Raw genomic sequence first — 18,372 nt, forward strand, 5'->3', positions numbered from 1 at the left:
ACCTAACAATAAAGTTTTTCCTACCTACCTCATCAGACTGTAGTCTATGCGTTCTAGAGAATAGCTATGCACCAGTGCAGTAACTAAAGCATACAAACCACACAGACATGAGCAGCAACCTAAAACTTGGTGGTTGCCATGTGATTTCACTTCTTTTGCCCTCCAGTGCACTGCTCGAGTGCTCTAGACTAGCCTGGTGCCATCTGTGCGGTAAATAAGGCTTGGATGTAACTGTGAATATGTATGTGCTACAAATTTTGGCCGTGTGTGTGTGTGTGTAAAAGGTGCTGGCAGCAAACTGGTCATCATTTGTCACACCAGCAAACAAGCAAGCAGGCTTCGTCTAAATATGCCAGCAAATGTCAGCTTCTGGACTTAGGCCATAAAGGACAGTTACCTTTGCTAAAACTATGCTGTTAACAGCTTTCTAAAGCCCATATGAGCTTGTTCATTTCATGCATTTTATGCTAAATGGTCATCAAGAGGAAAATTCCTGTGCATAATTTTAAACAAATCATATGGTAAAATTGATGCAGTACCCAAAATTTTAGCATTTTGGGGACCATCCAGTAATCTTTTACGATTCAAGGAACTTGAAGTAGGCGTGCTGCAGCCACCTCAAGTTGTTAGCACACCCAACTGCCAGTTGAGACTTGGCTTTGTGCATCTGGATTAAACAAATTTTGTTGCATCTTTCTGCCTGCCAGACTAAATCGGCATGCCTGTCATCACCTCAAAAATACTGGCGGAAGCGTTGAGTTGTCAGGAGTAGTTCACTTGCCTGGCACAGCTTAGGGCACTAGAAAAAGGTAACTGCAGTCGAACCTCATTATAACAAAGTGGTTTTTAATGAAATAACGGTTATAACAAAGGAATGACGATTCCCCTTGGAAGCTCGGTCATCGTGGGCTATGATAAAGCTATGGCTATAACGAAGTAATTTCTGGGCTCCTTCAACTTCGGTTAAACTATATACCAGTCAATGAGTGCACGTGAGAGGAAAGCACTCCACTTATCGAACACATTTCTGTTAATTCGTATCAGCAATACTGAAATTGCACATGTGTCCCAGGTTGACTTCTGCTGCGCTCTGAAGATATTTATGAGTGGCTTAGAAGCACTGGTGATGTGGTAAAAGAGGTTGTAAACTATAAAAGAAATGCGGAAGAGGTAGGGGGTTGCATGCGGGTGCTCATGAGATCGTCACACATGGAGTTGTGGTATTGTATTTTCTGCACCCAATGTATAGTCCGCAGAGGCAAATTTCGGCTTACAGTAAAAAGTTCTTGCTAAGATAGTCCGCACCAGGTATATAGTCCACTGGGACAAATTTTGGCTGAAAATAGGCTTTTTTAGATTGTCATCGGGCAGTATTTAATCGGTGCGAAAAACTTTCATTATCAAGCAGTAAAATTCTGGGCCCTTCATAGACTGCATGGAAGTCAGGCTTAAAATCTGTCAAAATCACTTTCCGTGGGGCTGTCGGAATAAAACAAATAAGGCATGTCGAATTCAACAAAGCCTCGCCCATGTCGTCATCGTTATCAGAATCCCACCTCTGTTGTAGCAGTTTCTAGTCGTGCTTTCATGAAGTAGTTGGTGAACTTCCTGGATACCTTCTTAAGCGGCGATATTACGAGGCGTTACTTCTCTGCCCCTGGTGTTATCCATTGAGGTTTTGCAGTTGTTCTCACAAATCTAAGCTCTGATCGAGAAGCAGTCAAAAAGCAGCCAACACAAGCAGCATTAGATTGCATATCGAAGGCAATTGCATATTGGAAGTCGATTTTATTATGTGATTTAGCGGGGTAAAATGAGGCAATCAGTCGGGCCAATTATTTTTGTTACTTCGACTGCCATATTAGGCTTTTCCTGCTTTGCCAAACCATCTTAAAAAAGTAAACCTTGTATAGTCCGCACCCATAGATAGTTTGCACAATGCGAAATTTCAGCTTTTAAGCATGCATAGTCTGCGGACTATACTCTGGAAAATACGGTATTCAATTGGCTCCTGTTTTATAGTGCATGCATCAGTAAAACATGTATTCTGAGCACCTGAAAGCCCGAGGGCTTACGTGAGGGTGACATGCATAACGCTGTGCAAAACACGCATCATAAGCAGTGTTGCAGCTTGTGTGTTTTTGCTTTTGTCTGTAAAACGTGAGCTCGCCATACAGCTGATGAAGCTACCTGTGCAAGTCACTGATGTTGTAAACACTGTCTTGATGTGGCATTGCTTTGTGAGTTTTTGCAGTGTGCTCGGTTGATTTATTTTGTGAAAATCACCACTGCGGTGAACACTCAGTTTCTGTGTGTGTACACTAATTGAGCTTTGCTGCAAATCTGCCACAGCAGTTTGTCAGTGACACAGTTGGATACCCACAGACGTTTTTGGTTAAATCTTTGCTTCTGGAAATGTTACCCATCTTTCACATTCATCTTTGGAACTCCTTGACAACTGTCCAGGTTGCCACAGCTTTCTTTGTGTGCAAGATGGTCAACAATTATGCTACTCACTATTTTTCAGTTAGTGTGTTAATTGTGCATTTAGTGGTCGACTCGTATGCCACACCAGTGGGGTGTTGTCCTGCGTGTGTAGCTCTGCATTCTCAGTGGTACAAAGCTAAAAGTTATTGGTTGTTGTCCAGATCATGAACATTGTGTGCTGCAGTGTCACCAAATGGAGCAGCAGTGGCACCTTGTGGAACAAGGAGTGCCAGCTAGCACATGTCTTAGTGCAAACGCAGATGCACTTATGTCTAGCGCATAACTGCATCAGTTCTTTTATGCATCAGAGGGAGTACCTCTGCACATGCACACCAAAAAGAAATGCCACGAATGTTGTGTGACCACATGTAACTGGTTAACATGGTGCCATGGTTGACAAAACCATGCGAGGTTAATATTCGCACCACTTCTGCATGTGCTAGGCTGTCACCAATAATACTGCTTTAGTTTCATGCAAAATGAGTTCTTATTACTTTAAACCTTGTTTCATGTTATGTGAGTAAACCGTTTTGGGTGTGGTGGTGTTAGTTCTTCACTTGCAAGCCTTCAGTTTAGTTAGGTCTTCATTGTCGTCTTTTAAATTTAGAGGCATTGTGCTGGTGCATCACATTTTAATGTGTGCTGCATTTTCATGAGGACAAAGTTGCCTATGTGTGATAGTGATACAGCTTTTGCTTGTAGTGCTATGGTCCCTTATAAGGGTGTTCTCTTCGTTCATTGTCATTCATTGTCAAGTACCTTTTCAATGCTTTCTGTGTTTGCAGAAATGCCTCAAACTGAACAGGACCCTGACACTAGTGGCATTTATGTGCAAAGAATTTTATACATTGTCAGACAAGACGATCCGATCCGTTGTCATGACTGAAAAGTGCAACGTTGATAGCATTTCATTCACCCAGAACTCACTTGACTTTATCTGCCTCTCATCTAAGTTCAAGAAACGGTTTTGGCATTGTAGAGACTGGTGTCTGGCACAAAGCTCTTAATGCGCAAGCTCGTTTGTGACTGTCCGGCTGTAATGAGCTGGCCAATTATGAGTTAGTATTGTTAACAAGAAGCTTGCCGACTTTTTCTCCCGGTTTCTCGTGGCCAATGTTGAACACTGTATAAGGGCACTGCTGAGAGCATCATAACTTTCTAGAGATGAACAAGTAGTGTGTAGATCTTGTGCCATAGGGACTGCATTAGTTCATTTGCCTTTCAGCTTCGATGCTGGTGTTATGATTGCTGTCTCGGACTGGTCAGGCTGCTCTCATGGACCCGAAGGTGCCTCGAAACGCGAGCACCACCTGCATACCAATAGGTCCTAAGGTGTCACGATAAAGGGGCGCGATTCACTCGACTGGCTCTGAAGTGGCCCGAGACATTGGCTGTGCACGCCGGTTACGCCCAAACGTCGGTACCGGTTTTTTAACAGCTTCGATGCATGTTCGGTACCACGCTCGGGGCAGTACTGAACCTTTGCACCTAGGGTGCAAAAAACTTGGCGCCAGCATTGAGACAAAATGTGGTCAAAAGATGTGCCGATCTAATGAAGGCAAGGAGGGAGCGGTGATGTGACCCCTGCGTCCAATCAATATATGAGGACGGGTTGTCTGGGTGGAGACCCGCTGCTGCCAGGTGGCGAATTCTAGTTGGCTTCAGTGCCGGGCAATCCCACAACAAGTGGTGAATGTCAGCCTCAGTGTCTTTGAGAGGCAATAAACAATGCTATCAAAAAAAAAAAAAAGACGTGGTCAAAAAAGAAATGGGCACTGGTAGGATGCTTAAATTTGTGGGCCATTTTAGGAGTTTCTGCTACTGATTGTTACCGTTCAGTGATTTTGTACCGCTGACGATGCGGAGCTACACGTGCATGTGTTGTGAACGAAGCTCGTTGCAAGCGCGAAGGGCGGATCACTCACCGAAGGCTGTTGCGTAGTATGTGTGCGAGGATGTGCGTGCCAAAGGAGGCGGTCGTATGTTGCGCAGTGCAGCTGTTGAACGGGAAGGTGAACTGCGCTGCGTCAATTTGTGCGCGCATTGCCGCGGAGTCGTGCTGAGGGTTCGGTCACAGCTTTATTACGTCGTGTTACTGCTAGTCAAATGGGCTCGAAACGACGAAAACTGTGTGCTGTCCACATTTACGGCGATGTTGTGTCGTAATTGAGCAGCAGCTGCCTTCTTTGCTTCTGAATAAAAACTTTTTCGTTTTTTTCTTGCACGCATCTTTGTTACACACCTCACTGAAGAACTTAAACGCTGCGGTGTGGGTTGGTGAAATTTGTCGCTCCCTGTTGGCTCGATATATAGCTATAGATGTAGACAAGGCTCAGTTCTTATCCAGAGCGCACTGGTAAAAGTGCCTTTGGCGACATTTATGGATGAAAAGTAACGTATCAGCTCAGCCGTCGTTTTTTAACGTTTGGCTGTTAACGTGAAATTTCTGCATATGGTGCTTTGCTCATTTTCGACGTATTGGTGAGAAACACCGTATACATGTGCGACTGTTGGCCGTATGTGCTTTTGCACAGTATTTCTATGGGTCTTGCGCAAGATTTAATATCTTTTGCTAATGTGGCTAGCTGTCTGCACAGAGATTCGGTTGGTTTTGCCGAGTGCCGGGTTCAGTGGCATGTGCGTTGCTGCTGTTGACCGGCGCCCATCAAAAAAGAAATTTTCCAAATAGGGAATCGTAAAGATCAATGCGCTGCCAGCTTTTCTGAGCACAGCGATGGCTGACGTAAGATACACATTGTGCTCTTGAGGGTAACGGCCCAAAATACAGGGATGAAAGATAGCGCTGACTCACAAGTGAAGATTGTCCACAGGAAACAAGGCGAATATAAAGAAAGTGCAGGCAACACTCAGACAAACAAACAGAATGCGTGTTGCTACATGGGATCAAGGAACATAACTTCCTTATAATGTAGACAGACGGAGGGCTTGCATGCACAATCTTAGGGCTTCTTTATTCATGTCGTAAGCTTCGCAAACCCAAGGTCAACTGAAGTGAAAATGTCTGAACCCATAAGACCACAAACTACAGTTAATGGAAAAACGTTTAATCGCCCACAATTGTTGCAGTGAAACCCTATGATTAGCTTAGCATTCCACGTTTTGGCTTCGAAGGGACAAGACTGCTTTTGATACGAGTAGGTTTGCTTCCGTCGCTTCTGGAGGGCACTTACTCGCATTACTCCCGAGCGTACGATAGTGCACCCTTTATAGTGCACAAGAGAAACGTACACCAACATGAAAATTCTGCTCACAACCAGCCATGCTGCCATACTCCCTATTGGAATGCCAACACGTACCCTTCACACACCCAACAATCACCACAACCGAATAGTGCTCGGAGGCGCTGCTGCGCAGGCTCAAAAGAGGACGGTCACCTGGGCTTGCGGCAGTGGGATCTTCAGCCCCTCCCTGAAATCTCATTACCTCCCTACCTACCTACCTCTGCAAGTCAGTTCACGACTTGAAGTGCGCTTTACCCATGAATGGTAAAGAACCCCAAGTGGTCAAAATTATTTCGGATGTGCCCACCACAGCGCAGAGTGAGAAAGTTACTGCGGCTTTCCTTTCCTCTGAACCAATCTACTGTGCTTCTGGTAAATGGTCGGCGATGACGTTTATGGCACGCATAGGAGAAATATTGCATGAACAGGACAGCAGAGGCATAGGCGCTAGTGACGAAAGCTTTGAAGAGGGAAGCAGAAAAGGAGCGACACGACACGTGATAAGCTGCCTTGAGAGGCGTACCAGCAGAACACAACAGGATGACTTGCAAAATGGACGCGTTCCCTCGCGACAAAGACAGCTATAAACTCCATCTCGCAATAAGTTGTTCACAGCGGAGTGGAGGCTACGAACGTGAGGCAACGGCTTCCAGCCATGCCATGGCTCGCGAGCGTGTGAGAACAGAACACTTGTGGAAGCCATTGCCTCGCGCTCGTTAACAACTTGTGAGATGGTCAAATGAAGAGCGGCAGCTACATGTGCAACGATCGCTTCGCATCTGCGTTTACTGGTTCTGTGAAATGCCGCCTGCGTTCTCAAGCAGCCATAGCACGCTCGGCCTTTTATCTCTTTCGCCGTAACGAGTCCATAAATTCTCTTTTCTGGAAAGTTTTGCATGAAGACATTTCCCTGCATAAAAGAAATCGGGGAACAAAATTATCCAGTACGATAATTTTTGAGCGTGAAGCGGAAAACCAGAGCTAACTACTACTATCTGTTGCGTCGCCACGGTGCAGTGTTAAAGACTAAACCTCCAGCTTATTTGTTCACAAATTTGCACAGAGGTGATATCTGGCGGCGATTTTTGGTTAACACTACATCCGAGTGGTTTACCTGCCTGATTCGGTCTGTATGAATCTGAAATATGCGTCGTCCGAGGTGACCCCTACCCAAAAGCAGGTTTTTCAGAACAGTTGCTGAGGCAGCACCAAAAACCTTCCAAGACTGTAGTAGTTCCGCTCATTAAACTTCAAAGAAATTTTAACTGATAAACGAGACGTTTAAGGAAGCAGCAGGATAACTAGTTGACCAGGAAATACATGCACGCATTACAAAGGAAGCCAAGGAGCTTCCCAATCATCAGGCTGGTAGCTCAGGAAACTTGTTGCAGTGACCATTGAGGAAGTTCAGGAGTGTGCCAATGGCAAATTTTTGTGCAGTGCACTAATACGAATTGCTGTGCAAGCAAAAGCTGGCACGAGTTTGTGTTTAGGCCAGTCAACCAATCAACAGCACACAGTAAGGCTTGAAAGCTTTGTTCTGCATCCTTTATAGGACACACTGAAGACACTCAAGATTGCCTGGTGTAATCCACAATTGCACTGTCGGTACATTCTCCCGGAAAATATAACCAGTGGCATCGATAGTAGTAGACGCACCTTTTATTATTTTATTTTTTTAAATCCACTGAAATTTCCACAAAAAAGCATTTCCAGCCTGTGCTGAACATGCAGCTCTGTCAGTGCAACCAATGAAAGCAACACTTCCTTTAGCACAATTTATGGGACATTCGACATGATTTGAAGGGCTCGTAAAACATGAAACACTGAGTACACACACACACAAAACAACTTGGCAGCTAGTGCACCTAAGTGTTTTTGTCTCTCTTCCAGTGTCCACGTTCACTGTGTATAGTGTCCAAGGCCTGTAAGCTTCAAATGTTGCTCCTGCCAGCATACAAGGATGTTAAGCATCTTGCAAACTACTAGCCTCAGTCAGGTCTCACAATAACAAAAACTCATCTGTATTCATTCTCCATGACTTTGTGATTACAGTAGCTGGTGCCCAAGTGTTTGTGCCTCATTGTTCTTCCCATGTCTAGTCCTCTGTTTACTGTTGTGCAAGACATTTGAGCTTCAAATCTCAAAGGTGTGAGGGATATATTGGGCCATAAAGTTACGGCAGGTGTTTGTCAAATTTGCCTCCTGGCTTATTACCTTCAAAGGAACATTTTGAGTCTCCTCTCTTAACAATCTTTCCTCATGCAAGTGGTACCATTGATGTCAAAGCAGAGGTGTGAAAAATGGTGAACTACATGAATGCATAATTAAAGCAGCATGTCATGAAACTTTACAGCCCGAACTTCCTGCCATCAGATTTCTGAACGTCTCTCTAAGATGAAGCAACATCTCAAGGGTAAGTGCTTCATGCTTTATGAAGGTCCCCCGCAGAGTACGCTGGCAATGCTGCCAACAGCTGCACCCATTCTTCTAGGATGGCATGCCAAGTGGCCACTGCTGTGGATGCACTTTGCACTTGGTGCCTGTTCTAAGGATAACAGCTCATGACTATGTGTAGGACCTAGTCACTGACAGGCTGCCAAAAATTTATTTGCATAAATCTGCAGTATTTTCTGGCACTGAAAGGGAAAGCAGGAAATTCAGAGTGCTGTGTATAAAATATTTATTTTAAACCATTGTCATGAGTAAAAATGACGTCAATATGGATAAAAACAATCTCACACGTACACCGGTCAATAAAAACAGCCTGAGTAAAAAACAGGCAGAAAATAGAAATCTGATTATTTTCTAGGTTAATTTAAGCAAGCCTGTAAAATTACGACGCCGAAACTCATAAGTATATAATTTGAGCTAGATTAGCAGCCACAACCATGTGCATTCCATAAGAAAATAAAAGTGCAAGCCATTCTTTACGAAGCAGCCGCAAGAAGAAAGATCTTCACTTCAGCTGGGCAATTTCATAAAGGTACGCCGCCAATAGCTTGGACTGAAAAGCAAAAAGAAAAGAGGAGGCAGTTGGTCAGCATACGCACGAAAATGTGCGACTACTTTCAACACTTCCCTGCAATTCATCACATGCTCCAATCACATCAGCAGTGACAAGGTATGTGTACTTAAAAGCTTAAAATGAAGAAAATAATTGCAGGGTTAGAAAAGCACAGACCACAAGCGTTCTGCAAGGTGCACTCCAAACTATGGTGTTTTTCTTTTGTAGTCTAGATGAACCTGAAAGTAATCTAGAGAAGATCACCTTGACACACACGCACACGCAACATATGGAGGACATGAGTTTGCATATGCATGGTGTCAAGCCTGTCAGCAGCCAACCCTGGCTCCTGTAGGGAGTCACAGCAGTCATAAGCGCACACTGCAGAAGAGGTAGGTGCAGAAAAAATTTTGCAGAATATTTGTCATGGTGCACATTAATTGAAATTCAAAGCTCTTGTCCAGAAAAGGACAGCTTAAAGATAGCGGCTGCAGGGCTAAGTTATAGCGGCTGCAGGGCTAAGTTTAAAAACTTCAGTTAACAATACAGGCATTTAGGGAAAGTCCAATGTGCATGCATTAGGCATACCAGCCTAATTCTGCATTCTTGCACTTAATGCAGCGACAATATTGGAACATTTGTGGAACCTCAAACTCAAAGTGAAGACTAGCTTTTCACAGCGCCATTTTAAAGGCTGCAGTGAAAAAGATCTCCCGTGTCACTTTTATGGGCGCCACAGTGTACCTTGGCTCATAAATCACCAAGGATTAAAAAATATCAAGCAGTAAGGCAAAGGACACCATTTGTATCTGCACAGGCATCTCGGAACGACGACAACAACGATTTGGTGTCGGCGCAAGGGCAGTTTTGCCAAGTGCTATGGCTGACTCGACATGTTTTTATTTTTTCTAAGTGTTTTTGATCAGCCGGTGTCGAAGATCCACTTTTCTAAGCATAGCACCCCAGAGAAGCCAAGTACCAGGCAGCTAGGGGAAGCTTGCATCCACCGGAAAACCAGTGGGTACCTAGTGGCACAGGACATCAAACCACACATTTTGCCTTTGAACAAGGCTTCCCTGCCACCACACAAGAGTGATGCAGATACCTACCCCTTCAATATAGTTGCGCCTGTCAATCTTTTCATTCTGCGAGTGGGCACCATCATCGCTGGCCCCCATAGGAAGCAGAATGACACTCTTGCCAGTCGTTTCCTGCAGTGTCAGTGTCACTGGAATGCTGCCGCCTTCCCGCGTCATGTCGGGGTCCACCCCATACACTGCACCAGGAAGCAATTTCATTGTCAGCAGCAGCCTCGGTGCAGTCAGAAGCTGAACCTCGGGGCCACTTCTGCTCATTCTAAGACAAAAAAAGATGGGGCAGGCTTGTTAACCTACAGCAAAAGCAAGGCCAGCAACACGAACTGGAGCAGATCAGCTTGATCACATTTTGTTTTGCGGCCGCCGCAGCTGGGACTGACCTACTAGCATTGTGTGCAGGTGGAGTGCAGCATGCAACTAGAAGGTGCAGTGAAGATGAGAGATGCACGCCTGATTCATAGCATCATTCTGCATCGTGGACTGCCCCTTTCAATCCTTCATTCCTGTGACAGTTCAGGGCCCGCTTGCTCGAAGCAAATTTGTGTCTAGTTCCCAGTCTAGCCTTATTCGCAGTATAGACCGCGATGCTAGAAGTGGTTTAGACCCTACACTGGATTTGATTTGAGGAAAGGAAAGACACATAACTGGCTCACTTTGCTGGTTCACACTTCAACCCTGCCATAAGAGGAAAAAACAGACAAGCTTTTTGTAGGCGTTCCTCTTTTTCTCTAATGGTGTGGTTGAGGTGCCCCCTCCAGCAAAGTGAGCCAGTTATACGTCTTGCCTTTCCTCAAATCCAGCCGAAGGTCTAAACTGCGAAAAAGGCTAGACAAGGAACTAGACGACTGTGTGATCTTATTCGCAGTCTAAACACTCTCTTGGTTTTGAGGAGAGGTAAGGTGCATAACTGGCTCAATTCTGCTACCGCCAGCTACACCCCATTACATACATGATGCTAATTACGAATTACTAAGTGTTATACGACTGCCACTGTCCCCCCTAACTTGAGTTTGGCTTGAGCTAAGACTTCACTGTAAAAAATGCTTGCCTTACCCATCATGCAGTCAGGAGTTCATATGATACTACCAAGGTGTCTAACAAGTTGGCATTTCCAAATTCCCTGAGTTTTCCAGGTTTTCCCTGAGTGCATTTGTAAAATTCCCCAAGTAGCACAGTGCTTTGTTTTATGCGAAAACAGGCTGACACAATGCCACCTGACGCTATCACTCTCCAGTAAGCATGTTAAAAAATAAGAACAACGATTTAGTCCTATTTGAATAGTAAAGAGTGGTGTTTATTTCTTCGAGTGCATCATTTAGATGCCGTTCCCCGAGATCGGGAATCAGCGCGCACGCGGGATCCAGAGATGACGATCCCCTCGCCAGCTTGAACTTCAACAACGACCTCTCCGCGATCTTTTTGGCGCAGTTCTTCACGAAAGTGGCTCAGTCCCTTCTGAACCCAAGGATAGCCAAATCTGAACGTTTCAGGGCCTTTCGGAGCGCATTCTTCGCAGCAAACCCAAGGTCAACCTTGGGCGTCGCAACTGCGTTCGCAGTCAGATCCATGCCCACCTTGATAAACTTCAATGGACTGTCCGCCGCCATTATTACTTACTTCTTTACTATTCTACTTATTAATGATCATAGAAGGTTCTTCAATGCTGTGCCTAGGTGGATCGGTCTGGAACTGAGCCAGGAACGGCTGCAGTTCCTCCGTGATGTCAAGCATAAATGTTAGCTTTGCACACAGCAGAAGATCGTGAATGGCTGTTTCAACCACGCATTCACTGGCGGTAGTCGATCGGTTGTCCTCATTTTTACACGACTCGACGTACACTTTTAGGTATGGCAGAATCTCAACAGCTTTTGAAATTACGCGAACATTTTCAAGCCACGGCACAGCGCAAAACTTCATAGGGTAAATGCTGCTCCCAGTTATGCGTGCATATTCAGCGCGTCAGGCTGGTGCGCATTTGAAGAAGTTGTACAAAGCCCGAAAAAATTCCACGAGTTGCCAACCTGTTGCCGCGCGTCCGGTTTTGAAAGCACCGTTCACCACATGAAGGCCACAGCTACGAACTTCCAGAATACGACGGCCGTCGCTGTATTCACAAAGTTCTTGTTTGATCTCACGGAGAAATTTTATGTTTACATTTTGCAATCCATTGAGATCTGATGAATTTTTGATTGGGATAGTCCATCTGTGGCACTTTTAAAAGCGGACACAAATTTTTCGCCCGTGTGCTCCCCAGAAAGCATGGCGTCAAGTAGAGGGTTTTCACGTTCTGCTCTGCATCCGACCAAAAGCGAACCAACACATCCATTTGCTCTTTTTGTGCAACTTTGACGATCCGTCAAAGGCCACCTCGTCCTTGGCTCACTTCCGACTCGAGGTTCTCCTTGGACAAAGGTGCGAGGCCACAGACAATAGTATATCCTACCTTGTCTTTGCCAAGCTGCACTTTCTTGGCTGTAGATGATGATGGGAACATCAAAGGGAACGGAGAAGACGGTGCCACGGCAGCACGGAGTGATGTGAGCGTCATAACAGCAATGAGACACTACATCACTTTAGCATTTATGACCTCTAAGTCACGCGAAAGATATCCTTTGCTGTACGATCGGGTTGGACGTCTGTCGCCGTAGTTGAAGCACTTGAAGGATGCGCAGAAACTGACGGCACTGGCTCGGCACTGGTCACAACGGTGGCTGACGGTGTCGAAAATGAGCCTACTGAGGGTGTCCCGGCTCCGGTAATGGTCAGTCAGTGCTTCTTACATTCAGCGTGACTTGTCACCGCTCTTCTTCTTATGTTGATGAGCGAGAACCGCTTTCTGCATAGTGCATAGTACGCTGCGTTCACGTTACTTTCGACGGGCCTAATCTAGGCTACAAGCTCACAATGTTTCGCATTCGTCCAGTCCTGGATGAAAGTGCACGCATAGGTCGCCATGCTTGACATGTCACACACAGCTTGCCTGCGGCACCACAGCAGTCATTAAAACGAAGTCGGTTCAAAACGGCGCAGCTAAGTACGAACAGAATTCGTTGCTTTGTCAACGTCGGCAGATCGCGATAAGGCGCGAAACTATTTCCCACTCTCCCAAAGCTGCGCCGCCTACATCGCGTGCGTGCACCCACGGCGGCAGAAACAGACGCTTCCATCAAGGCGATGCGCAGGGAAGAAGAGTTCATTTGGGACTCGCATTGCTCCCATTGGAAATTGGAAGCAAAGCATCGCAAGTTCTCGCAACATTTTCTGCAGCCTTGTTGGAGCTGTCTACTTGGAAACACAGGAAACAAGGGGAGGCTGCTGGCCATCGAACAGCGCACGTGCGAACCGTAGGAAGCGCGCGCTCTGCTGTCGGCCACAGCACCGGGGAAGCATGGGAAAGAGTCCGCTTTCGATTTACGCTTCGAAATTCGAAGCGTTGCTGGCAAAGCTTTTTGCCACCTTGCTGGGATGCTCCACTTGACAGCACAAAGTTGGAGGCCGGCAGTTGCTGAGGAGAGGGCACGTAACGCCGCGCTAGACAATCCGTGCAATGCCAGTCCGCATTGTTTAGATGAGGCAGCATTATCGCGACTTTAGTTCCTTTTAAGTAGAACTGCAACTAATTTTCCCTGATATAAGCACAAATCCCCTAAGTTTTTCCAGATTGTCCAAATTCCCTGATAATTCCTGGTTTTCACGGTTTTCCCGGTTGGTAGACACCCTGACTACACAGAGGAGCAATCCCATTTTATCTGGTATCAATGCAATATTGGGGTCCCTACACCCATATTCCAGTGTGGCTTACCCACATAGCATAACTTATTTGCTCGCGTAATTTGTGCACTTTTTTTATAAAATTAAGGCTTCAACAAGCAGGTGCGGAAATTATGCGGGGATTTTGTGAACAAGTGCTAAAAAAAACTCTACAAAGGTCATAATGCCTGGTCTGGTGTATTGCGGCGTATAAGTTGACCCTGCAACTCGCACCCCTCGCTGGCCAAAAAAAGTTTATGCATAAAGGCGCGCTCACATTAGTGGGAAAACGCGCAACGCAGAACGTTTTCCGCGCGCCGCTTCCCGCACAAGCCGGTTTTTCTCCCGCGGACAGCCTGCTGTGCCGTCCCGCAGAGAGATGGGTCCGGTACCTATTTTTCCCGTGCCGCTGACGAGAACAGCCAATGGGCGCTGACCGTGAACCGTGACTTCGGTCCCAGTTCAGTGACCCCGTCGGCGGAGGCTGCACGCGCCCGCCCGGCCGGCCGGCCGGCCGGGCACTCGGCGGCTGCTTTGCCAGCATGAACATGCGACTTGAGACGGAGCAGAAGCAGCGAACAAACAAGTATAAGCACAATTACCGTAGCCAACAGCTCATTGTTCGAACCAGTCATCCTCAAGACAAAAAGGGTGACTGGAGGAGAGCTAGCAGACGATCAAGACGACGACGACGCGAGAAAGGGGCGCGCTTTGCAGTCTTCTCTGGTGTCACGTGACTATCCCCTTCTCTTTCTGCTCGTTCGGGTCCTCCCTCAGCGCCTCCTCTCTCTACATTCCAAGACAACCGCAGCGAGAAAACGCGCGCAGTGTGAGCGTCATTCTGAGGAGCTGCGAGGCAGCGTCGACGTTGACGCTGTGCCGCTGCGGGAAGCTTCCCGCTAGTGTGAGCGCGCACCCCCTCCCCTGCGCCCACCCCAGACTCATGTTATGTAGTTTCCTGCGTGATGGCATGCCGGCATGTGCGCAGCTCGAGGCAATAAATGCGGAACGACACAATCGCAAAGCCAGCAGCAAGAGGCAAATGATATACAAGGCAATAAAATGCACCTTTGCATGCTGCCAGCCTGAGCGGCAGCAAACAGAATAGCCAACGGTTCAGCAGTTTCTGACTCGGGTGCAAAGCATGCCCCGGAGGTTACCGGAAATTCGCTATCGCAACCGTTCTTACAGGGAAATGACAGCTAGCACAAGCGAGCCAGGTAAATGGTGTGCAATTGACTTGTTTACCGGAATCAATTTACAAACGAATTACTGACATTTTTTTCTGCGCCACTTGTTCAGCTTCCGCAGCCACACGTGGCGACGCCGATCTTCCCAAGACTGCCCTGCGCACACCCTTGTGTGCTTGTGCAGCAAAAAACACAAAATATGCGAGTATTTTTTTTTATAAATCCGGGTAGAGGTTCACAAATTACTGGAGGGCAAAAATTATGTGCGTATATATCGTAATAATTTTTGGCACATATATTATGTGAGGTGTAATGTCCGAAGTCACATAAGAGACAGTGTTGTGAAGGGCTCCGAATTTCGAGCACCGGGGGTTCTTTAATCTACCGCGGTGGCTCAGTGGTTAAGGCACTTGTCTACCGAGCCAGAGTACGCGGGTTCGAACCCGACCACGGCGGCCCCATTTTGATGGAGTAGAAATGATGTCAGTGCATGTTAAAGATCCTCAGGTGGTCGAAATTATTCTGGAGCCCTCCACTACAGCACCTGTTTCTTCCTTTCTTGTTTCACTCCCTCCTTTATCCCTTTCCTTACAGCAAGGTTCCCATGCCCACCCAGATATGGGAGACAGTTACTGCACCATTTCCTTTCCTCAAAACCAAATTTCAGGGGTCCTTTAACATGCACTGACATCACTGCACAACACACCAGCATTTTTACATTCCCCGTTACCGCTGCATCAGGGTGATGGCTTACAGGTAGAATTGCAAGCTGCGTGGCATCGGGTTACATCACACCATGCATTATGCCGTAGCGTGCAGAGCAGGAAGCTCCGCATGCTGCAGCGGTGCAGTGGTGCCACGGCGGCATCGAACAGCCATGTAGAGGTAGGACATTGCCAGCTAAGTGGCAATACAATTCCCTCTGCTATGTCAGTTCACCACAAGTAGTTATAGCGGCCAGTTGTGTGTGATTGTGTGATGTGCACAGTGAACGACTGCGTTCATGAGGTGAGCGGGTGGGTTTTCGTTTTCTCACACTTAAGCCATGTTAAGTGTCTCTGCCAAATTTTTTACCACAGCTATATAAGTTTATTCAAAGCGCAGGCCGGTTGGCGTTGGTCGAACGGCGACACGACGGACACACTCACAGGCGTCACTCGAAAATCCCAGCTGCACTTAGTCTACTTCGCTGCGCTGCTTGAACTCCTGCCGGTCGGTCCCATTACCGTTACTTCCCCGCCGAAAAAGGAGCCATCCTGGCGACTTACGGGGAGGTAAGCATGGGCGGATCATAATAAGGCTTGAGGCGCTCGACGTGCACAGTTTCGCGCCCCCAGCGACGGTGGTCCGAAAGGGGAGCGAGCGGCTCAAAGATGTAATTCACGGGAGAAGTTTGTTCACAACGTGGTAAAGTCCGTGATAGCGAGAAAGTTTCGTGGTGAGGCCGGGAGTGGAGGAAGGCACCCAGAGCCAAACGAGGGCGCTAGATGAGTATGACGCGGGAGGGTCTGAGGAATCACGATGGTGCTTCTGATACCATTCACCGCTCTCATGATTTCCGACGGCCACTGCGCTATCTATGTCACCAACCCATTTTCTTGCCCGTCGTCTGTTCTTCGCGGTGAATGCCTAGACTCTATTGAAGAACTGGGCCCTGCTCTTGCGTTCAAGTTCTCCGATACCCGTGCCTGTTCCCCAGTTACTGTCTTAGCCTGTTGTGCGACTGCGCCCGATCCACTTCCTTCCGACGTCTTTCATCGTGCCATCGCTCCCGACCTTCAATCCGCTTACCGTGACCAGATCTTGGAACTTCTCTATCGCTTCCGCAGCTCTTTAGACCTTCCCCAGCACCTCCACCAAGTGTAAAGGTGTTTATTCGAAGCGCAGGTCGGTTGGCGTTGGTCAAATGGCGACACGACGGACACACTCACAGGCGTCACTCGAAAATCCCAGCTGCACTTCGTCTACTTCTTCGCTGCGCTGCTTGAACTCCTGCAGGTCGGTCCCATTACAATACAATTTCTAGCTTTGGTGGTGCACACATTTATTTTTTCGCATCACTTGCTTCTGCTGCGTATATGGTATCCGGTTCAAGATCAAATGCGAATGAGTTCCCCAAACTCATGCGATGGCAAACGTCATTCGAAGCTAATGACAATAAATGTTCCCATGCAGCAGCCGATTAATGAAATTAGGAACTAATGGCATTCAAATCAAATGACAGAGGTATAAGTTTACTTAAAATTCAAGAACTTAGTAGCTACGTATATGTACAACTGCAGTCAAAAGCTTATGAGATGCAATATATTAGCGAAAAAATAATTCCACTGCCATTTTTGCATGCAGCTTGCAATGAATGAATGAATTTATTTCTGAAGGAGGGCCTGAAGCCTATTGTGTGTGTGCATGTGTGTGTGTGGGGTGGGGGGTAAGAAAAGGGTCAGTGATATGCAGTCTAACTGAGAGTAAATGTATTACACACTGCACCACAAAATCTCAAGTAATGTGCCCTGGATGCAAAGAGATTAATCTGTGCGCTTAGTCACAAGCCACACGCTCATGATGACACGCGTGCACTGCAAGTGTGGTGAATGTGCTCACCACGTGAGATGAGCCGCCTTGAACACAAAATGAAGGCAAAGAAGCACAAAAACAGAGAAAAAAAAGGGAAAGAAACACGCTTAAGAATGCAGAGAAGTGCACCTAATGCAGACCACTCACCGTGCCTGGTGGCAGCTTTGCCAGCCTCGAAGTTTGGAGAAAAAGGGTCACTGACCCACCACCGACCACCGCTGGCCATGTGGACCCTGCAGGGAAAACAACGCATTCAACCTTCAAGTCTCAATGCCTTACTGAGCTGCAATGGGAGTTAATTAGTGAAAGTCTCTTAAACCTTCAATCTAACATTTTCAGTGCTGTTTTATTCTGATGCCATATCCTTTTACGCCCACATGTTAGGTGTCGCCAATCAAACTTCATCCGTGCTTCGAACGGTTGGTGCACATCATCCGCCAAAGAATGCAGACCCTCAATGATGCCCTCAGCCTCCTTGGTTGAATTTCTCCACACAGCTGCATCCACTGACACACAGTGCCGTCATTCATACTTGCTCCCTGGTAGCGAAAGAAATCAGACACTCGGAGCAGACTCACCTGATCGTATTGGGACTTCCGTGCTGCTTCCACACGTCCTCAATGTACTTCTTGACTAGGACTTCCACCTTAGCTGGTTCCTGGTTGGGCACAATGCGGATGGAGAACTTGCCACTCACTTTGCGAGGAATCACAGTCTTCTCACCCGCTCCATAGAAAGCACCCTCAACACCTGCAAGCAAAAAAAAGAATTTTTTTCTTCTTTTGTTGCCATGCTTTGGCTCCAACAAGCCAAAACCTAAGTCCTGACTTATCTCTGGGATCAAAAATAACTGGACTCAGAGTGGTTTTCAGTAATGTCTGACCAAACGGTACGAGAGCAAATGCATCTACAAATGGCAACCTTACAGCCATATCTTCCTCAAGCTGACGGCAGAAATACCAGTACGCACATCTGCAATCTCTAACTGAGATGTTGAAATACATATTGTCGAGCCATCGCACTCA

General features: G+C 46.8%; 1 protein-coding gene across 1 annotated transcript in view; it reads right to left on the reverse strand.

Moving 5' to 3' along the window:
- Nucleotides 1-8,395: 8,395 nt before the first annotated feature.
- Cndp2 (Cytosolic non-specific dipeptidase 2) overlaps nucleotides 8,396-18,372 on the reverse strand; it is a 31,508-nt gene continuing 21,531 nt past the window's right edge. The window contains exons 10-13 of the mRNA XM_077663448.1: nucleotides 17,926-18,097; nucleotides 17,495-17,580; nucleotides 9,846-10,012; nucleotides 8,396-8,736 (exon numbers count right to left, since the gene is read on the reverse strand). Coding sequence (XP_077519574.1) covers nucleotides 8,689-8,736; nucleotides 9,846-10,012; nucleotides 17,495-17,580; nucleotides 17,926-18,097 — 473 coding nt within the window. The 3' untranslated portion in view covers nucleotides 8,396-8,688. The remainder of the gene's footprint in view (nucleotides 8,737-9,845; nucleotides 10,013-17,494; nucleotides 17,581-17,925; nucleotides 18,098-18,372) is intronic.

Source organism: Amblyomma americanum, chromosome 4 (genome assembly GCF_052857255.1).
Source record: "Amblyomma americanum isolate KBUSLIRL-KWMA chromosome 4, ASM5285725v1, whole genome shotgun sequence".
In the NCBI taxonomy this organism is placed as follows: Eukaryota; Metazoa; Arthropoda; class Arachnida; order Ixodida; family Ixodidae; genus Amblyomma; species Amblyomma americanum.